General features: G+C 36.1%; 1 protein-coding gene across 1 annotated transcript; it reads left to right on the top strand.

Annotated features, from left to right (window-relative positions):
* The first annotated feature begins 434 nt into the window (after window positions 1-434).
* LOC145074258 (glutamate receptor 1.4-like) lies at window positions 435-21,173 on the top strand. Its single transcript, XM_079020666.1, has 4 exons — window positions 435-919; window positions 1,018-1,321; window positions 20,096-20,481; window positions 20,591-21,173. Exons 1-4 carry the CDS (start codon window positions 503-505, stop codon window positions 20,909-20,911), a joined length of 1,428 nt encoding a protein of 475 aa, XP_078876792.1. The 5' UTR covers window positions 435-502; the 3' UTR covers window positions 20,912-21,173.
* The last annotated feature ends 2,919 nt before the right edge of the window (window positions 21,174-24,092 follow it).

Genomic DNA, 24,092 nt, shown 5'->3' on the forward strand with positions numbered 1-24,092 from the left:
ATTACATTCTTGATGATCTCTTTGTCTTGACCATATGTTGACGTTGATAGGATACAATTAAATGCAACAAAGAAATTTCCAGGTAGTTGAGACATTTGAATTCTTCTTGACAAGCTACTGGTTAGCCTTCTTCATCCACTAAAATATTGCTCGTTTGCTGTTGTTATTTTAAATTTAGGATATATAATATTCAGACAGCGAAATCTTTTGTTTCATTCAAGACTTGAATGATGCATGCGGGGGAGTATATATATATATATATATATATATATATATATATATATATATATATATATATATATATATATATATATATATATATATATATATATATATATATATATATATATATATATATATATATATATATATATATATATATATGGTCAACTTATTAGCAGAAGTCTTCTCAAGAGATTAATCAATAAAAAGAGAGAACATCAAAGGCAAATGAAATATAGAGAACAGAGAACCGTCACATAATTTTTGTTATTGCAGCAACATGAGCATTTTTTACCATTCAATAATGAAGATGCGTAGCAGGGAGAGAACACACCTTTCATCTTTAATGTTGATGTTGCTCTACTTGCAGATATATACAAAAGCTCAAGAAGATTTAGCCTACAAGGAGATCCCAGGAGGTGTCAGTGTCACATCCAATCCAACGCATAGGAGGATGCCACTACAATTAGTGAATAAGAAAAACCTCAGAATTGGCATTCCACCGCAATTTGAACCAAATCGAGTTTTTCAAGTGAAGCACGATGCTGAAACTAATTCAATAGTCATTTCAGGGTTTTGTGCAGACGTGTTCCAAACTGCCTTCAGTGCATTAGGTCTCAACGTATCCCTTCAATTTATTCCATTTACGGATGCACATCAAGATTACAACAATCTTATACATCGAGTCTATACTGGGGTATGCATCTTTTTAAACCTGGTATATATTCTTTGTTTGATGCTCAGGAAAAGCATGATAATTAATCTGTTTTATTACATTATGTTTGTTTGCATCAGGAATTTGATGCTGCTGTTGGAGATATAACAATCACAGCTAACAGGTCTGAATATGTTGACTTTACATTGCCATACACAGATCTTGGCCTTGGAATGCTGACTCGAAATGATGATGTAAGCATGTGGATCTTTATGAAACCGCTGAGTTCAGAGCTGTGGCTTGTATCTGCTTGTTTCTTTATATTACTCGGTTTTGTCATTTGGATCCTTGAACATCAGACGAATGAAGAGTTTCAAGGCTCGCCATCAGAACAGATTGGAACAACCTTATGGTTTGCCTTTTCAACCCTTGTTTATGCTCACAGTAAGCTCTCACGTCCCATTTTAGTTTAATTTTTACACAGCCAAGTTCCACCTTCTAATGAGTCCATAGTATAATCCTATATGGTGATGGAAATTAACGTGTCAGTGATATGATGTTGGATATCAGAGTAGATAGACAAGCAGTCAGATCGGCAAATAAGATTAAGAACTATATATTGATTAGTTCCAAATAATATCTCCAAATTTTTTTTATCATTAATTACCAAGTTTCGTCCAGAAACCAAATTGATCATTTGCAGTCAGATTGATCATTTGGCTTGAAGAAGATAGTCTGAAACAGAAAGGTCTGATTGGTTTCTTGAGGCTATGAAGGCGGTCTCACTACAAGAAGATTGGGCAACAGCGGCGACCCTTGTCGCCGTTAAAGGTTAGGCGCGTCGTTGCTAATACCTTTAGCGGCGACACGTCGCTGCAAATGCGTCGCCGATATTGGTTCGTCGCTAATACGCTTCTTGTCGCCGCTAATACTTACTGTCACCGCTAATATAATCTGTCGTCGCTAATGCCACGCGTCACCGCTAATACATTGTCGCCGCTAATACATTGTCACCGCTAATAAGTACCTGTCACCATAAAAGATGTCGCCACTAATACTCTTTTGATTTTTTGATTTTTTTAATTTATTTATTTAACATTAAATTTATAATCAATCCAAATATTAATCCATATAACATTTGAAAAATCTGATAAGTTTTTATAGAAATATTAATACATATTATACAATCAATCCAAAATATAATCCATACCACATTAAGTATTCTTCCAAATTACAAAACATTTCATAAAATCCTAAAGTAACTACTCGTCCTTATCATCATTTCCTTCATTATTTGGTGGCGGCAATGAGCGAAATCACCCTTGCAATGCTGCAGAACAGACCGGGTCCTTTAGTATTCTTTGAAACATTTCCAACTATAAAGAAAACAAAATATATTAACAACATATTAGAATAACATTATAATTAATTATACCATTCTACAAAATATCAAAATATCAACATATCAAATACACTTAAACATACATATACTTTCTCTTATAGCATTTACTAACAATTACCTGTGATTGTGGTTGTTATTGTGTCATTGGTTGTTTCTGATCGTACATGGACACAGCAGTAGGAGGTTTATGCCCAATGCCTCTGATATGTCCGTGTCGAATACCCAATATTCTTTTAAAACAATCTTTTATATCAGTTGGTGCTAGACCGCTTGCTTCAGAAGTAACTTGGGTTCGTTGGTTTATCTCCTCGAGTAAAGCATTCTGTATTTTTAAAAAATAATAAAAATCATAAAATTAGATTACTAAATACCTTTGACGATATAAACACTTATATGAAAATTACAAATTAACCACTTACGTATTGTTGCTCGACTGCAGGACTATAAGATACTCCTTGGCGATTGGAATTAGCCTTACGAAAAGCTTCGATTCGACTGATATCCTATTTAACATTAAAAATTAGATTACTTATACTTTAAATAAATATTTAAATATATCATAACTTACTTCTTTGAAACATGCATTGCTGTATGAGCTCGACCCCCCCTCTATTTACAACTACTTGTTTTGCACGACATTCTTTGTTTGACGCCGAACGCCTTAAAAATTCTGGCGTTTGAAAATGTTCGACTGCCTTCGCCCAATTTTCATGTGACATGCCGTTAGGGGGGTTGGTTAATGCGGCTGGGATATCTGCAGGCCCCCCGATTTCCTTAAAATAAGAATGAGCTTTACTTTTTCGGCCTCTGTAAACTTTTGCAAGACTCGAATCAATGTTCCGCAACAATTGAGCACACTCCGGATTAATGTTAATCTTATCCAAATCAAATTTATTCTGCAAAACACAAAAAATTTAGTTAATTAAATAACAATCACAACTAAACTTAAAATTGTATCCAAGTTACCTTTAGATGTACAACTGCTGCGTTCCTTAAGGCGGGGGAAACATTGTCCCAACCAGATACGTTGAAAGGGACATTGTTCCACAAATACCTCTCAATTTCATGTGTGAACCAATTACCACGCTTCCCGACAGGGGAATATGTGATCTCCCTATCGAAATCCAAATCTACGGGCTTTCCCTTATTTGCCCGTATCAACTTTCCCAACTCGATATTTTTTGACATGCCCCTTCTTTTTTTTGGAAGCTCGGCTGAAAAAATACAATTAAAAATATTAGTCACGATAACTTATTATAAAATAATAAAAATAGTTAATAAATATATCATAATAAAACTCACCATCCTGTTCGTGCTGATCACGACCAAAGCCTCCTGGAGGTGGTGGATCCCCGACTCTATCACCTCCATGTCCAAGCCCCATAACATCAGCCATCATGGCCAAGAGTATCGCCCAAGTAAACCTTACCTGCAGCCTGTAAATTACAAGATGTACAATACATAAATACAATATGAATAAAAGTTAGTTATCTTGCGAAATTGTAAGATATACAATATAAACAAACAGCATAAATAAAAGTTAGACAAACAATAAGAATTAAAGGTACATTTCAAATAAAGTTTCTATTACAAAAAAAAAATTGATTTTTTTAATCAGAATCTTCATCATATACTTCAATGTCTTCTTCATCGGTATCATAATCAGAATCACCATCATCATAATCAGTCTCTTCATCGGAAACATTATCGATTCTACCCGTTGGCGGAGGTACTTCAGTCTCGTCTTCATCTTCATAATCAGCTTGTTTTGAGCTACGTCAGCGTTGTTTTGAAAGTATTGTGAGAAGTCGATAAAAAGTCTAGCTCCATATGAATAGTTGTTTTGAACTATGTCAACATTTTCGGCCTCCACATTTTTGACATCTTGGACAGAGTCACTGTAAGCATTTTGGACACGAGCATTGTCGGATGGTAGATCCCAAATATTTCGATGATTAACATGCTCGATGACACAACAAGGGTTGTTGTTTTGGTTTCTTCGATGATTAACAGGCTCGCGGATGTAGAACACTTGTTTGGCTTGCGAAGCATAAATGAGTTGATCATCTTGGTACGCTTCTTTTTCTGTGTCGATACTTATGAAATTATCATCAGGAATATCTCCCGTATCGAACCACTTGCACCGAAATATTACAGTCGAATAATCATATGGATATTGCACCTCCATAATCTCTTCTAACTGGCCATAATATTTCTCTCCATTCTCACCAATCGCTAGAACCCTAGAGTTTTGCATTGTGCATCACGACTAAGTACCATAAACCTAACACCGTTGACTATGCACGTAGTGTAAATATAAACATCCATTTGTGAACCCATTGAAAGGGCTGACAACTCTTTGTGGAATCCTAGAGAGTTTTCTTTTTTCCATCTGATAAACCTATTAAACATATGTTGATGTGTTATGTATTCTTGATTCGTTAAATTTATGAAAGATATTTGTTTGTTAATTATTATTACCTTTTCAAGAAACCGGTTGGGAAATTCGGTCTTTTCGTCACTTTCAGGATGTTCAGATTTGAATTTTCTATATTGATGAATATATATATATATATATATATATATATATATATATATATATATATAATTGATGAATGGAAAAAGTAACAATAAATAATGAAAGATAATTGAAAGTAAGAACACTTACTCGATGTATTGTCTGACTTCTTGACAACTATTCAATATAAACCATTCTATATTACGTTTCTCCCTTATATCAAGATGTTTGATTTGCGTTGCGCTCGTCGGTCGACACTTGGACTCAAACATCCAAAACTTTGTTTTTTCAATGACAACGTCTTCCTTTCTTTCAAGGCGATTGACATCTCGAAGGTACATTGAACAAAATGTCAAAGCTTCCTCAGCAATATAACCTTCAGCTATACAACCTTCTAGCCTCGCCTTATTTCTATCATAGTTTTTTAGTTTTTTCATATACCTTTCGAACGGATACATCCATCTCATACATACCGGGCCTCCGACAATCGCTTCATCAGGTAAATGCAAAACTAAATGAATCATAATGTCGAAAAACGCTGGCGGATAAATCAACTCTAACTTGCACAAGATTCTAATAATGTCTTCTTTTGCTTTCCTCATATCCTCCACCTTTAGTGTTCTGGAGCAAATTTCCTTGAAAAACATAAAAAGATCTACAATTGGTGTAGAAGTTTCTTTGTCCAATAACGCTCTAACTCCAATCGGTATCAAACGTTGCATAAGAATGTGATAGTCATGAGATTTCAACCTAATAATGTTAGTATCATTATCTACCACTTTCTTACTGATGTTAGATCCAAACCCATTAGGAAATTTAACATCTCTTATAAATTGACAAAAGATTTTGTGGTCAGGTTTCTTGAATGAGTAGCTTGCATGTGGTCTAGTGAACTTGTTACCTTTTTTTTGCAACCATTTATTACGCCGTATATTCAGATTTTTCAAGTCCTCACGTGCATTTGATGTGTCTTTACTCTTATCATTCATCATAGAAGTACCCAAAAGACTCTCACCCACATTTTTCTCGACATGCATCAAATCTATGTTGTGCTTCAGCTGCAGAGAAGACCAATACTCGAGCTCGAAAAATATGCTATGTTTTGACCGGTTCAACTCGAAAAATTTATTGCACGATACGAAGGAGTGTATTCATTGCAAGTCGGGCATGCTCTATACCCTTGTCCGCTCCAGCCCGATAAACTACTACGAGCTGGAAAGTCGTTTATTGTCCATAAAAACATAGCTTTCATCGTGAAGAATGTGTTTGTCGCTGCGTCTTTAATGCGTACCGTGAACAATACATACGTCGTATTCTAGGGGTCACTGGAAAGTACCGTAACACCTTATGAGCCAGTTTCTTACCCTTGGTGTTTTTATCAATCCATCGACTCTCTTTACAAACGGGACAAACTTGCAATGACTTGTGTTCCCTCCAGAAGAGAAAACAATCATTTTTGCACACATGAATTGACTCGTACCCGAAACTTAACTTCTTCAGTTTCTTTTTTGCTAAATAATATGAACGGGGAACCTTGTTGTCTGGTGGAAATGCTGAATGCAACAACTGTAGTGGTGTAGATTATGATGGCATGTGCGGAATTAGAAAGATCTAGTAATTCATCATACAAATTCAAGAACACAAGGAGTAAATAAATCTTTGTAAGCTCTTATTAGATCTAGAAAGATTATACAAATGGGTTTGTATACAAATTCTCTCTCTAGTCTAACACTCCAAAATGAACTCTCACATAATGGGAGTCACTCACTTCCTATTTATAGGAAAGACTCAACCCATTTACACATACAAAGAGGAAAGCCTAAAACATTACATCCAAGAGTGACTTTGCCCCCTAACATTCTCCCCCTCAAAGTTAGGATTGGATGTCCGGCTTTAATCTCCAACGAGCTAGCACGGTCAAGACCAAACTCCCCCTCGAAGTAACACCGGTCTTCAAATCCGCAAATGAATATTCGACAAACCCGAGAAGCTTCGAATACCCATCATTCTCCCCCTTTTTATAATCAAAAAATGATTATAAAACCCACTAAGGATGAGAAGCGCCCGAGGAATAGTCTTCACAATACTCCCCCTTGATGTGTAACAAAAATGAATCACCAAAAATCTTGCACGGAAAAACAATCACGAAAAAGCCACAATTTTTTTTTTCAATTTATAAAAAATTTTGACTTTTTGGGTGAAAGTTGCAAGATTTTTTCAAAATCCGGGTAGAAATTGTCACTTTCTGAAACTTGCAGGGACCTGTTGCGTCCAAAACAACAAAATATGCAAAACTCTCCCCCTTTTTCAAATCTGGGTAGAAAGCGTCAATTTGCACAAACTGCAGGGACCAGAAATGCACAATCTTCAATTTTCAGCAAAATATAGTCCTTTTTCGAATTTGGGTGAAAACTGCCAAAAATTCAAAGTTTCAGGGACCATGTTCGAAAGTTCTGCTCTTGGTGTTCCAAACATACGAAGATTCCCCAAAATATTCGAAGCTCCAAATTTTTTTTCGAAATCGGGTGAAAAGTGTCAAATATTCGAAAATTGTGTTAATGTTCGAAGTGCCAAAAATTCGAAGCTTCAGGGGCTGTTTTCGAAACTTTGTCATTTGCTCAATTCTTTCGAAGCACGAAGCATACGAAGACTCATTAATGAACAGTAAAAGTCTTCGTCTTCGTATGAATTTCCAAAATACCCCCTTCGAAAATTCAGTCATTTTCTTTCAATTCACAAACATACGAAGAGTCTCACTTTCTCTCTCCTCTTCGTAAATTCACACCCTTCGAAAATACAAACCCAAAACTAACCCTTCGATTTTTGTAATAGATCCTTCGTTTCTTACTGATCTTCCCAAGCATGTACCCTTCGAATCTTCAACATACACCCTTTGAATCCAAATCACAAACACAGTCTTCGTTTTTCTCAAATCAAACATCACTGAAAATCTATTCCCAAATCTTCGAATCTTAAACCAAATCGATCTTCTCTTTTCACAGATCAACCATTCGCTTTTGACATCCATCCAAACCATTCGTACCGGATCTTAAAAATCATCAATCGACATCAACCATCAATAAACGAAATCAATCCATTAACAGACATTGCTTCCCAGTCGATCAAAATCAACAAACCAACATCAACCCTTCGCACATTAATTTCCAAAATCATAGTTCTTTATCAATCAACCAACCATCGATTTCCAGTTTAACTTCCCAAACGACTTCCAATTTCAAATTAAGTATCGATTGTCGATTATCAATAACCATTGAACCATCGACAATTCTCGTTCATCCCCAAATCATCAACCATCGATCCTAATTTCAACTCAGCCTTCGCTTTTTGGTGTAGACCCAAAACCTGTTCGTCCTTTGTATTTCAGTGATCAACCTAAATCATCAATCACCCTTCGCTTTTTAGTCCAAACCTACAATCATGGAAATATTGATTCCCAAATCACAGATCTTCGAAATATCATTCATCTCGAAAACTATCAAACATGAATTAGACCTTAAATCTGTTAATAGTCGATCCAAACGAACAAGAACGTCCTTAACATTCTTCGACATTAAGATCAATAACCATAACCAATTTTCGAAATTAATTCCCAAATTAGACTCGATTTCCTCATCCATAGCCCAAATATAACTAGTATTAACCAATTTCAGCCTCAAATTCATAGATTCATCTCTTAAATCTTGAGTTTGACTTTTCTTAGGTTTGACTTTTCATAATCAAAGATCAACAAACACGAAATTATGGATTCCAACACCAAATTATGGATCAAAATATGTTCAAACATCTGTTCTAAACATGTTCTTCACAGAAATTTGAGATTTCTTCGAACAATTTCATGAACCTCAAATACTCAATTGTCGGCTTCACGGTTTGAACAAAATCGATTTCATACTCATATCTTGATCATTATCGATTTTGAAACGTAGGAAACAAAATCGATTCACAAGATTAGGATAACACACAAGATTAATCAACTTGTAAGGATGACAAGAATAAACCGATACAAGAACATGGATACTGCGTATGTTAAACAGGTGCATCATATCAAGGCTTACGGAAGAATTAACTCAAGCAGATATATCAATTTGATTTTGGAGAATCTTTGGGCTTGTTTTATTAAGATATTGATCCATGGACTCAAATTTTGGATCGAATAAAATTGTTTAGAGACTTACAGTGGGCTTCGAAAAATATATCAAATGAACAGTGCTCAAACTTGTTTTAATTTCAAATGATCAATATCATTTTTTAAAAAAATTGATAGAATATGATATTGATTTTGAGGAATTTTGATCTAAACAAAAATAATTGGATCAATCAATGGGGTTGAAACGGATTTGATCCAATGAGGCAAATCGATCAAAAATGAAAAACGTAAAATACGAATCAAAATCATGGACTTTTTGGAATCCATTTGAGAATTTGAGTTACCTTTTTCACGAGTCGAGATCCATTTTCAATGAATGAATCAAATTTGGAAGATCTTGGTTCTTTTGTCGGAATGAGAAAATCTCCAAATCGAACATTGTACCACCCACCATGCGAGATGTACAACTCGTTCTTCGTGTTCTTCGTGTTCTTCATCAAACCAAGAACATCTTCAAAAGAACCACCAACACTTTTGGGTTTTGACTTCAAATTCAATGCAACATTTGGAGATTGTTGCTTTGGAACCCAAATTTGCTTCACGGATTTTGGCTTCACAACATATGACGATTTTTGTGAGTAAACCCGCTTGTTCTTCCGATTCATCTTCTTCTTCTTTTTCTTTCTCATCTTTTTGCATCTTGAAGACTTGACTTCATGAACAAACCCACTTTCAACAACATGAACATTTTGAGTTTGAATCAAATCTTTTGGAGTTTGATATTTGTGAATTTCTTGAACCACCGGCTTCCGATAAGGAATCATTCCTTCAAACGAATCACAAGAACACAAAATATCATTGGTTTGAACTCCAATTAAGCAAAAAACTTTTTCATCTTGAGAATCAACTTGAACTCCTTTTTCTTGAACATCAAGAACATCACATTGAACTCTTTTTTCTTGAACATCATCATCATCAAGAACACCATCCCGAGCTTCACGACAATTTGCATAATATTCAAGTTTATTGCTTCCATATTTGCATTCGGCACGAGAAATTCCTTTTATGACTTCTCCATCTCTTCTATTTCTTCGTCTCTTTTGATATGTTGTAATCAAACGATCAAACAAATGTTTGGTTCGAAAAATTGGACAACTAATTAATTCTCCAACTTCATTCTTTTCTCCATTTACAACAATATCACATTCACTTATCAATCCAACAGTTAAGCTATAAAGAAGATATTCAAATGAGTATTCACTTTGAAAATCATCCCTACGTATCATCCATTTCTCCATGATTACAAGAACTTGAAATTTTCTAGAGAGAGAAAGTGATTATGAATGGGTTTTCTAGAGAGATAAAGTGATACAAACAAGTATTCTAGAGAGAGAAAGTCGATTATGGATCAAATCAAAGAAAAATTCGACGTCTAGAACACAAAAACACTCTCTAAACACGAAGATCAATGAACAATAAGAATCACCAAATCAAAATAGCCATCAAGCATCAATTCTTGATGAGATTCAAGAACACCTGCTCTGATACCAATTGTAGTGGTGTAGATTATGATGGCATGTGCGGAATTAGAAAGATCTAGTAATTCATCATACAAATTCAAGAACACAAGGAGTAAATAAATCTTTGTAAGCTCTTATTAGATCTAGAAAGATTATACAAATGGGTTTGTATACAAATTCTCTCTCTAGTCTAACACTCCAAAATGAACTCTTACATAATGGGAGTCACTCACTTCCTATTTATAGGAAAAGACTCAATCCATTTACACATACAAAGAGGAAAGCCTAAAACATTACATCCAAGCATGACTTTGCACCCTAACAACAACTCAAGGAGTTGATCAAATGAACTATCAGTCCATTTGTTGTTGACCTTCATATGCGTCAGCTTTGCTAAAAAATCAAGGAATGAAAACGTACAACCAGGATATAACTTGGTTTCGACTGCCTCTAACAACTCTTCAAAATCATCATCGCCACCACTACCCCCGGTATTCGAGGTTCCTTCATCGAGGTGTGTATCATTTTCTCTCGACTCTCACATAACATCGTCAATAACATCAGCCATCTCATTGCTTGGCGATACAACATCTACAACTGGAGGGATTAAAGGTTCAGCGTGATATATCCACGTGTCGTATGATTAACTGAAACCATATATACGAACATGACGTCTCATTGCTTTTGGATCCATGAAGTAACGATTATCACATTTCTCACACGGACATCTGGTTTCACCTTTACAATCTAGGTGTAACATGGATCTCTCGACAAAAGAGTCGAGTCCTAGCTGGAACTCGGGAGATTGACGATGTGGATTAGTAGTCCAGCTTTTATCAATAAACATGATGCAACTGAAACATAATTTAGTGTTTAAGGTTTACTCTACGGGAAACGAAAATCAAGTAGAGTATTCATAAAGTTGATGATTCAAAAAGTATCCCAACATAGGAACACATGAACAAATAACCAGAAATGGATAAAATATTAATTAATTTATTATTTTTTATTGATTTTTTAAAATATTAATTTTATTTTATTTTATAATTAAATTAAAATTACTAGAAGTACGTTGCTATTAACAACCTAATTAAGATAAAGTTGTAATGACCAACATTAAGTCACTAAAAGTATGTTACTATTAATAACCTAATTAGAAATGGATAAAATATTTAAAAAGTATATATATATATATATATATATATATATATATATATATATAAATTTAGTTTAATTTTTTAAACTAATTTTATTTTATTTTAATATTAACATTAACTTGATTTTAAAACTACTTTAATTTGATTTTACAATTAATTTATTATTTTTATTGATTTTTTAAAAATAATTTAATTTAATTTTATAATTAAATTAAAATTACTAGAAGTACGTTGCTATTAATAACCTAATTAAGCTAAAGTTTTAATGACCAACATTAAGTCACTAAAAGTATGTTACTATTAAGTTGGTTTTATAATTGATTTAATTTGATTTTATAAAGGTAACTTAATTTGATTCTAAAGATAAGTTAATTTGATTTTATAATTAAACAAAATCAAACAAATGTATATATATACATCCAATTTCAATATCCAATTTCAATTTCATGCCAATGTTGTATAAACAAAAATTACAAAAACATACAAAAATTTCATTTTTAAGCCAATGTGGTATAAACAAAAATTACAAAAACATGCAAAATTTCATTTTTAAGTTATTGTGGTATAAACAAAAATTACAAAAACATGCCAAATTTCAATAGGGTAACTTTGAAGATTTTAATTGAAGTTTCTTTGTTTAACTAGACTTTTAATTATTTTTTAGAGCAAGGGACTAAAACCGTAAAAATCAAAAGTTGAGGGGCTGATCATATATACTTTGTAATAGAGTTTGGTTAAATCAGGAGGTTTGATACCTCCTGCTTCTTCCTCATCGATCAGCAACAAGCAAGCACAGAAGCAAGGAAAAAAAATACTAATGGTCTTGTGTTTATAGGTGATCTAATAACAATTCAAGAGGCAATTACCCACATATAGCATCAATTTATACATTCATGAACATATACTAAGCAAGAAAAAAAATACGAATGGGTCTTGTGTTTATTAGTAGTATAGCACCAATTGAAGAGACAATTTCCGACATAATCAAACCAATTGATCATCCAAAACAGAAAAATGACAACAAATAGGAGGAATTTGACCTTAAATGTGGGTAATTTTGGAAATCAGCTCAATGGCAGCCGGTAATGGGGGAAGGAGTGGCGGTCTTGTGGTGGCAGGAGGGCTAGCACCGCCTTAAATGTTGTTCCTCCACTAATCGACTGGTCCAATTTTTTTTTTGAGAAGCAGAAGAAGAAACGAGAGCGAGAGAAGCAAAGAAACAACAGAAATGTCGCAAAAAAGGGAACTGGAAGGGGGGTTATCTGCGCTTGGTATTAGCGGTGACAGGAAATAGCGGCGACGCTAGGGTTAGCGGCGACAATTGGGCAATAGCGGCGACACCTCGGAGGGAAAAGTCAACGCGTTTTCGCTTTCTTGTACAGCCGTTGGATTGAAAACAAATCGGACGGATGGGGGTAAGTTGACACGGATCGCCGTTTTCGAGTATTACCAGCGACGCCTTTAGCGGCGACATGTAACGCGTCAATTACATGTCGCCGCTAAAGGCGTCGCCGGTAATGCCAAGGTTTCTTGTAGCGTCTTGTATGTTTTCAATTTGGATGGCTGATGTGGAGCCAAACCTCTTAGCCAACACATTCCATGCTGTTGGGGCCGTATCACAGGAGTTCATGTATGATTGAATGGCAGGGATAACAGTGCCTTTTATCCATCAGCAGATTAAGTCTGCTGCATTCTTCCATGTGTCATGATCTGGGTTTAATTTCTTTGCCATCGGTTAGGGTTTTGGGGGATGGGTTTGTGTTGATAACAAACAATAGTTTGTGGGCTTGTAGAAGGGTTTTGAAGAGGGTACTCCGGTTTACATAGTTTTCTTTGGTAAGATGAGTGTGAGCCGTGATGGCATTAGGGTTGTAGAAAACAGGAAGTGGATGAGAATTAGTCATTGCTGATGAACCAAAATCCTTAGTCATGGTTGATTTAGATTCCATGATAAAGCTATGATACATAAAAGACTATACTGGGGAAAAATAAAGAGAATAAGACCGCGTGTGAAAGAAGATGAAAAACAACAGTGAAGAAAACCCAACTTGGGTGTCTTTAGTCAATATATATCACTTTATATACATAAGCTCTACAGGGGTAAAAAAAGATAAAAAACACAAAAAAGGTAAATATGCAGCCTTAGTTACAGGACATAAAAGCCTGATTGCAAGCCAATAAAAAATCGTTAAAATATATACACCAAGATATTTGGTTACTATAATTACGTACGCTTACATAAGAAAGGTAGAAGCAAGACTATGCCGTTGTCGAACAAATTAAAATCAACCTCGAGCTTGTTGATCTTGACCGGTAAAAGGTTGCACGGAATAAGTTACTCACCTTAAAGGTTTTTACAACTCTCTACCAGGATTTGATGCAAAATATCCTTCGTCCAACAACTATAGAAGAAGCGAGAAATGTAAAGCTCATTACTTGGAATCAGGAAGAAAGTTGTGAACTACAAAGGGAGAGAAGAGAGAACAAGGGAGGTTGTGATTTCTAGTGTGAAATAATGGTACCTAAGAGGTCCTATTTATACGGTATACGAGAAAACCGAATCCCCCAAAGAAACGGATATGATGACTACGTCCAATCTCTTACATGCTCTCAATTGGCAATTTGAATTGGAATCCGCTGACATCGTTATCCGATATCTTATCTTATTCAAATCTGGAGTTTTTATCAAGTGTTTCTTGATGCTTATGGAATGTTTTGTCTGCTTATCTATGAAGTCAATGCCAGTCAAAATGTTGACCGGGACAGTCTAACCAACTCAACCCAAACTTGTCAAAAATAAAAGCTCCTTAGTGACCGATATGGCTGCAAAGTATAAAGTGTGTCTAAATCGAACCATTTCGCAAACTCATGTCCATGGCCCGGTTAGGCATGCATGTGTGGGCTTGGCCATCTTTTGTCTTCACGAAAGCCCTTGAAGGGTTAACAAGAGAAAAGTCTTATAAACACACTTTATGTTTCTTCCTCCACCAATGTTGGATGAATGAAAATAGCCAACTTGATTATTCATCAATTATTTCCAACCCCCCCCCCCCCCCCCCCCCCACCCACCATGTTGAAAAGTTTCTTTTCACTTAGCCAGACGACGTCACCTAGGTGTCATAAAGATTAAACCCCGACATAATGTGATATGATAAACAATAAGATACTAATTCAATGGTATCCTTAATGATTTAAATCAAGAACCTTGTGAGCTCTTCGGTTTACCCCCACATATCACCTGTCGTCTTTGCATTCTCATTGAGTGCTAATATGGACATGTGCTATAAACCCTTTTAATGACCCTTTAGAAGATAGTCCACTAATCTTCATTTGAGGCGGCACCACTTCTATATCATATAGGAAAAAATTTACGGCATCTTCATTGCTTAGAACTAAACCACATTCTCGGCAATGACTTATTATCCTACCTCACATGGATTTGTCATTATTTAGGGTAGCTTGTATTGTTAGTGACTTAATTGTTACCCTTTAAACTTGAGAATTATGAGCACTAATGTCAAGTTGGTTTTTCATCACACAATTATATTGTGGTGTTAGACCCATGTGTAACATCCCAAAATTTAAGACTAAAAATTTCTTTTAATAAAACATTACGTTAAGTAAATTCATCGTTTTCAAACATAAACAAAGTATTAGTTTCCAAAATACATATTCGTTATCAGAGTAAACATCCCCAAGCTGTCTAAACTATGGTGTGTGCCATGCGATCATCCCGAGCTCCATCATCCGCTACCGGAAGTACCTGAAACAAAAACTGAAAACCGTAAGCACGAAGCTTAGTGAGTTCCCCACCTTACCACATACCATGCAAAACCACATACTTCATATACTGGGCCACGCCCGCTATCCTGGGCCTCGCCCCCTACCTCGGGCCTCGCCCGCTACAACGACCCCGCCGCTCCAGGCCCCGCCTGGCTTCGAGCCCCGCTCGGATACAGATCTGTTTTACTTAGGCCTCGCCTGTCACAGGGCCCCACCCACTAACGTATAATAGCACATACACGTATCACATAACATCACATAAGCTAAACATATACTAACAGCTCTTGCTCTAAGGCCTCGCCTATCTCTGGGCCCCACCCATGTCCTGCTACTGATGAGTCATGGAACCCCGTCCATACTCCTGCTGATAATGAGGTACGGGCCCAGCCCACCCTCACTCCTTCCCTATCTTGGGCCTCGCCCCTGATCTGCTGCTACTGAGATGTGGAACTCCATCCACACTCTGCTATTGGTGAGATACGGGACCTCGCCCACACTCACCTCCCTACCCGGCACATACAAGTATCACACAGACAACAAGTATAAACTATCACATAACCATTCCTTGGGCACCCGGCCTCTATCATTGGACCTCGTCTAAATATCATACTAGCATACTGTGCCCAGGGCTAACCCCCGGGTCTTCTACTCATAACTATATGGGCCGGCATTGCGGCCGTAGACCCATTCATACAAAGGGAAACTCACCTGATACTGCTGAACTGCTGCTGCTAATCCCTTTGACCGCTACCTGACCACTGACTCCGAACTGCTGCTCCACTAGCTCCCTGAGCTACCAATATCAACATAGCACTTAGTCCAACTGACCTTCAAAGGTCAACCAAGTCAACACTGGTCTAAGTCAAAGTCCTGGTCAAAGTCAACCTTCCAGGTCAACCCTACTCGTCGAGTCCACCTACTGACTCGCCGAGTTCACATACTCAGGGTCCTTCCATTCGCGACATGACTCGCCGAGTCAGCCCCTGACTCGCCGAGTCTACTGATTCCCGATTCCTGCCCTGTCCAACTCACTGAGTCCTTGCTCGACTCGCTGACTTGAGTCTTAACTCGAGGGGTTTGGGACTACGCGACCTGACTCGCCGAGTCTAAGAACAGACTTGCCGAGCACAAGGCAATCTTCATCCAACTCACCGAGTTCATGCCCATCTTCATCCGACTCGACGAGCTGTTCATCACACTCGTCGAGTTCCTCCTCATCTTCAAGCCACTCGTCGAGTCCACTCGAAGGACTCGCCGAGTCCATTCAGATCTACATACATGCAGAGGACTTTCGAGTCATGCATGGACTCCAAACTGTAGATCTACCCTTCCCAAGCCTATCCCCCACGTAAAGTTGCAAACTTTACATGTAGAAATGGAGATCTAGGCAAAATGCACCATGAACTAGGGTTTAAGGCCAAGGGGCTCCAAAATCCACTCAATGGCTGATACTTTACGGGATTCTAAACCAAAACAAGCATGGATCTGAGGTAGCAACCTCAGATCTGGACCTCATGCTCGAGATTGATCTTAGACATGGCTTAAAAGCCCCAAAACTCATAACCAAAGGAGATCTAAAGGAGAGGAACGACTTAATACCTTCAAATGCTCAGAAATGTTCCCCAAACTTTGGATCCAAGGCCACTCCTTGATGCTTCAAAGATTCCCACTTCTTCTTCTTCCTTAAAACCACTCAAAAATGGCTAAAAGCTTGAATGAGCACAATGGAGGCTTAGGGTGCGGCGTTCTGGGTTGGAGAGGCAGTAAAGGAGCCCTAGGAAGAAGAATGAGGTGATTAAATAGGCTCCAAGCCCCGGATTTAGGGTTTTCCTCGCACAGACTAGACTCGCCGAGTCACCTTGGCCGACTCGCCGAGTCGATCACTTACTCCTCGACTCGGATCCCGCTCGGACTCGCCGAGTTCCTCCTTGGACTCGCCAAGTCCCCCTTAAATCTAGGGTTTCCTTTACTTTCTGAGCTTTCAAGACTTTGGGTGTTACACCATGACTCTCATGGTGGTTGTTACCAAATCTTTTGTCAGAGTTTTGGTAAGTCGATCTACCAAGTTCTTACTTGTCTTGACATAGACAATTGTGATTTCTCTTTATACACCGTATTCTATACTTTAGATTAAATAGGCTCCAAGCCCCGGATTTAGGGTTTTCCTCGCACAGACTAGACTCGCCGAGTCACCTTGGCCGACTCGCCGAGTCGATCACTTACTCCTCGACTCGGATCCCGCTCGGACTCGCCGAGTTCCTCCTTGGACTCGCCAAGTCCCCCTTAAATCTAGGGTTTCCTTTACTTTCTGAGCTTTCAAGACTTTGGGTGTTACACCATGACTCTCATGGTGGTTGTTACCAAATCTTTTGTCAGAGTTTTGGTAAGTCGATCTACCAAGTTCTTACTTGTCTTGACATAGACAACTGTGATTTCTCTTTATACACCGTATTCTATACTTTAGATTGTGTGGCCTAATTGTCACAATATATGGGTGTAGATGGCATTGGAATATCCCACAATCAGATATCCAAGAGTATATCTCTTATCCACTCTGCCTCTTTGTTTGTTGTTGCTAAGGAAATAAGCTCAACTTTCATTGTTATGTGAGTTATATATATATATATATATATATATATATATATATATATATATATATATATATATATATATATATATATTTCTTGCTCGCCCAAGAAATAATGCCACTAGCTAGAGTATAAAACAAACCACTTGTGAATTTAGAATCATTTATGTGATCTATCTAGCTACCATCGGAATAACCTTCTAGTATTCCGGGAGATGACGAGTATGTCAACTCAAGAGTACTTGTCCTTTTCAGGTATCATAGTACTCTTCAGATTGCCTTCCGGTGCATAGTCCATGGGTTGACAATATACTGATTTGGTTTTCTTACAGTGGATATGATGTTAGGTCTAGTGCAATGTGTGACATATATCATTCTACCGATTAAACTTATATATTTTCAGTCACTACTTGACCAGAGTTCACATTAAGTTTCACACTTAAATAAAAATGGAGTGTTGAGTTCCTTAATATTAAAATGCTAAAAATTTGTCAAAATTTTATCTATGTAATGAGATTGACTTAGATAAATTTTATTACTTGTCATTCTCACCTTGATTCCAAGAAGGATATCTACTTCTCCTAGATCTTCATCTTAAAGTTTGAGGGTAGGTATTTCTTAGTCTCAATAATACCTTGTAAGTAAATACCAATGATTAGCATATATCATCAACATAAAGACAAATAATAATTATATATTCGGGTGTACATTTGGAATAAATACATTTGTCAACATTATTATGCTAAAATAAAAAAGCAATTAGAGTGGTGCCAACATACCGTGTGGCAACTCTAATTCGAAGTTGATGACTCAATAAGAGAAAAACCTTGTAATCTCGCTTTATGTTTCTTCCCCAGCACGTAGGATCAAGGAAAACAACCAACTTGACTATTCCTCAGTTATTTCCGTTAAAGAGATGGGATGGGGGTTGGCCAACCCTATCATCATATCTGGTGGATGCATGGAATGAAATCTCTTCCCCAACAAAGTTTCACTTTCTAATGATCCACTTAATATAATCCTATTATTATTTAGTTGGTGAATATTCTCTTTGGAAACTTTAATATGGTATATAGATGTATCCGTTTTAGATTAATATTATATATTTCCAAGGCGAAATCTTGGTCACTTTAGTTTTATACCTTGCAATTGCACATGAACTTAAAATAAGTAACTAAATTCCAATACAGCTACATTATCCTAATTATATGTCTCAATGCCATTATTCCGACTCCATTAATGTTTTGTTTGCAATACGTGCTAACTCTTTCATGTTAACCTCAAACTATCTCCCCACTTCCTCATCGGTTGTTCTCTCCTCCTCACCCCATTGACCAAGGTAGTCTCTAGCCTCTATATCGTAGTTGTCGGTTGCTTCATTTCGTCATGTCCAAGATTTCGGTGACTGACACTACTTCCTACATATTTGTAATTAGATCATTTGATATATTGTCCTATGTTGTTTTACCATATGTCCACCTTTGCATCCCTATTTCTGCAAATTCCATCTTCCAATTTTGCACCTTATTTATCGGCCAACATTCCATCTAATCCATACAACATGTTTGGCCAAATTCCCACCTTCTAGAATTTTCCATTCAATTTCATTGGGACCTTATTGCTCAATACTCTAATGACCACCTTCGGTTTAACCATCTCTCCCTTATATGGTGGGCAACGTTGTCATTTACATCCCCTTCCTTGTATCACAACATACAACTACTTGAAACTCTCCTTTGAGTGTAGTACTTTTTGCCGATGCAGACTGCACGCAACTTCTTCCTTATTATGTTCCCTGCTTAAAATCCACCAAAGATATTTTGTCTTAGCTATACTAATATGTAACCATTTTCTTCCAACATTTTCCTTCTAATGTCAAATCTAGAATTCAACCAATTAAGCCTTTGTCCTTTCCATCCACACAATGTCTTTGGTAAAGAGCATAAACCATGGCAACCCTCCCCAAGCTAGGGCGGTCAAGTTAGTGTAGAGAAAATGAGGATTTTGAGAGCATGAGTGAAAGAGATTTTAAAGCTATAATGTTGTGAGTTAAGACCGGCAAATTTCTGGTCTATTGTATTTAATGTTTATTTTTCCTTAATCTTGCAATAAATTATATTTAAGTTGGTCGTGGAAATTGCAGGGCAGAAGCTGAAGAGCAATTTGTCAAGATTTGTAGTAAGTGTGTGGTTGTTTGTAGTGCTGGTACTTGCTTCAAGCTACACTGCAACCTTGAGTTCACTATTAACCATTGAACAAATTCGGTTAGCATCAAAGGGAGACTCAATTGGTTACCATGATGGTTCCTTTGAAAAGAGATATATTGTGAGTAACTTGAATTTTAAAGATACCAGTTTGAGGCCATATTCTACAACATCAGAATATGCTAATGCTTTGTCTCGTGGGGGCAAGAACAATGGTGTTGATGCAATTGTTGATGAAATTCCTTACCTAAAGGAATTCCTTGCACTGTATCCATCTGGCTACTCCATGGTCGTGTCTAAAATGACTACTAATGGTTTTGGCTTTGTGAGTGTCTTCACTCTACAATTTATTTAATCTAGCATTTTTTTTAATTTATAAATGAACTCTTCTTGTTGTTGTTCCTAGCTTAATTTAAGTTGTAATTCATTCGCAGGCATTCCCGCAAGGTTCACCTTTGGTCCCTGAGTTATCAAGACAGATTTCCAGACTACGAGAAGATGGGACCTTAGCAAAGTTGGAGAGTAAGTGGTTGAAATCAGATTCACAGTCAATGGATTCTGAGCCTGTATTGAAGATCCTAAGCCTAAAAGAGTGTCGTGGTCTTTTTCTTATAACTGGGGTTTCAATGACTCTCGCCCTTTTCATATTCTTGCTTTATTTTATTCACGACAAACTGTATTTCACATACACAATGCTCTTTGGAGGAAAGCTTGCATTCATAATGAGGATTCTCAACCCTAAAACTGGTGGTTGAAAGAAGATGATACCAATAAAAAAAGTACAACTATGGAAATCACTATTTATTCGTTGGACTACTAGACTTTGTTACCCCCCTTCCTTTCTAGGATCACTCATATGATCAGTGTTAGATATTTCACCAAACTACTTTCTGGTGTAGTTTTTTTTGGTGTTTGGAGTATTAATTTAGCGACATTTGATAGACCTGTTTTTTTTCCTTTGCTTTTAATTCCTAATGGCTTGTTAATGATGGGTTTAATCCAGATTCTCTGATAGTTCTTTTTATTATTTATTTATAAGAGTCGGTTGTTAGCAAAATACTATAAAGCATATGACATAACAGAAATCATTCCTTGATTGTGACGTCTTTATGACATGGAATTTGGACAACTAACTAGAACCGTGTGTGATGGTCTTCAACCAATTTTAGATGCATGATATTGGGATCAAGATTGCATAGAAAATGTTTGTGTATTTTTGAATGTTGGGGACCATCGACTATATGTACACAAAGGCTTAGCGTTCCCATTGAGCTCTAATTTATGACATTCAATGATAATAGTAAATAGTCGATTGTAATTTATGACATTCAGTGATAATATTAAATAGTCGATTGTAACCTATCACGCATTTAATATCCACTTGATATAATATTAAGTTCTAATATATTATACTTGTTACTTGTTAAAAAATGACAAACAAATCATTCCCAACATCTTCATTCCTTATATCATTTTATGACAAAGAAACAGAAGGTTTTCATATACATACAACTGAAAACTCACTACAAATAACCTAATCTACTCTCAACTATGAACACTCAACCTAATCTATTCATCTTCTTTATACAATTTGTTTATTACAAACTGATTACAACAAGAACAAAAGAAAGAGAACTCGATTCGAATGAGAGAGACAAAACTTCTCCAAAACCCTAATGTTCAGATCTAAAATCAGATGAATGACTCTATCTCTCTCATCCAGAAGTATTTCCTCTCTTTTATACTCCGGTTTTACCCGGATATAAGAAAGATCCAACAATAGGATCCGCATGTGTACCTGTACACCATATTTCATACAGCTCCCTGCAAGTTTCAACTTATAGCAAAATAATACCTTACATATAAATATTTGATTGACACACATTAATATTTCAACATCCCCCCTCAATCAAATATTTATTATTTTTCTATACAAAAAATATCAATTAGACCCAACCTTTTTAGAAAAAACTCATGTTGTTTAACACTTAATGACTTTGTAAGACAATCAGCATTTTGATTACAAGAACTTATTTTCACTAATTTCAACACACCACTTGAAATTTTTTCCCTAATAAAATGAAGATCAACTTCAAAATGCTTTGTTCTTTCATGAAAAACCGGATTAAGAGCTAGTTTAATAGTTGAATCATTATCACAATATACTGAAACAGGAATAATATCTTTAATATTTAATTCAAATAGAACTTTCAAAACCCACAATATTTCACATGTAATAGAACCTAATGCTCTATATTCTGATTCAGTTGATGATCTCGATACTGTAGATTGTTTTTTACTTTTCCAAGAAATCAAAGAATTATTGAAATAAACCAAATAACCAGTTTCTGGTGGTAAGACATTTAGCCCAATCTGCATCTACAAATCCTTTTAATTCAAAACCATCATGTTTTGTTAAAGCAATACCTTTCCCAGGACTGTTTTTTAAGTATCTCAAAATTCTGAAAGCAATTTTTAAATGAGATTTTCTAGGCTTATGCATGTACTGACTAAGAACTTGAACGACATAAGAAATATCAGGCCTTGTGATAGTAAGATAAATCAGCTTTCCTATAAGTCTTTGAAATTCAGTTTTATTACTCAACAATTCATCCCTTTTATCAAAATCTCCTGAACTTATCACAAAATTAGTTTCTAGTGGTGTAGTTACAGGTTTACACCCAAGCATACCATATTCATGTAAAAGTTCAAGACAATATTTCCTTTGATTCAAACACAACCCACATTCAATATTTACTACTTCTATTCCTAGAAAGTATTTGAGTGTTCCTAAATCTTTAATTAAGAATTGACTTTTCATAAATTCTTTTACTTTCTTAAGTTCAAATTCATCACTACCAGTCAAAATAATATCATCTACATACACTAAAAGAACAGTAATAGAACTATCACATTTTCTAATAAACAATGAATAGTCATTAACACTTTGTTGAAAACCAAACACAAAAAATGCAGCACAGAGTTTTTCATTCCATTTTCTAGGTGCCTGTTTAAGACCATATAAAGACTTAGTCAATTTACAGACTCTAAGATCATTTTCAGAATAATAACCAGGTGGAAGACACATATATACATCTTCAGAAAGATCCCCATACAAGAAAGCATTATTTATGTCTAACTGATATAATGACCATGAGTAATGAACAGACAAAGAAATAACAATACGAACAGTTACTATTTTTGCAACAGGAGAGAAAGTCTCCTCAAAATCAATTCCCTCTCTTTGATTATAACCTTTTGCAACTAACCTAGCTTTATATCTCTCAACCTCACCATTAGATTTATATTTAATTTTATACACCCATTTACATCCAATTGCTTTCCTGTTTTTTGGTAGATTAGTTATTTCCCAAGTATTATTCCTATGTAAAGCTTCCATTTCCTCATTCATAGCTTTGACCCCATTTGGATCAGTTACAGCTTCACTAAAATTTTTAGGTTCAATTGTTTTATTCAAATTTGAAACAAAACATTTAGTTTCAGAATTAAGACAAGAATAATTCACAGTTCTTTCAATACCATACTTATATTTACCTTCTACCACATAATCAGCAAACTTAACTGGCATTCTTGACTCACGTCTAGACCTAGAGGGACCTAAAGATTGCTCAATCGAAGGTAAAAAATGAGACTGACTATTTTCCTCAGACACACTAGAAGAAGAAGGAACCGAGGACCCAGTAGGAGGCACAATTGCCTCGCCACTTTGGTTAATAGCCTCATTACTGACATCATCCAAGTCAATGGCTGCATCAGCACCATCCAACCGAGATTCAATTCTCAACTCATTAGGATTAATAGAATCATTTTGATAATCATTAGTGTCAAAGTCATCATAGGAAAAAGGATCACTAGGGCCTGAAACACTTGTCACTTTATCAACAGAAGTTGATTTTAGTTTAAATGGGAAAACGG

The sequence above is a fragment of the Lactuca serriola genome, chromosome 9, assembly GCF_051521515.1.
Source record: "Lactuca serriola cultivar US96UC23 chromosome 9, Lser_US96UC23_V15, whole genome shotgun sequence".
In the NCBI taxonomy this organism is placed as follows: domain Eukaryota; kingdom Viridiplantae; phylum Streptophyta; class Magnoliopsida; order Asterales; family Asteraceae; genus Lactuca; species Lactuca serriola.

Bases quoted from the DNA above. Each gene is read 5' to 3' on its own strand.
- LOC145074258 (XM_079020666.1), top strand. From the start codon at position 503: ATGAGCATTTTTTACCATTCAATAATGAAGATGCGTAGCAGGGAGAGA. The intron at 920-1,017 runs GTATGCATCTTT...TGTTTGCATCAG, and splicing joins TACATCGAGTCTATACTGGG to GAATTTGATGCTGCTGTTGG. The intron at 20,482-20,590 runs GTGAGTGTCTTC...ATTCATTCGCAG, and splicing joins CTACTAATGGTTTTGGCTTT to GCATTCCCGCAAGGTTCACC.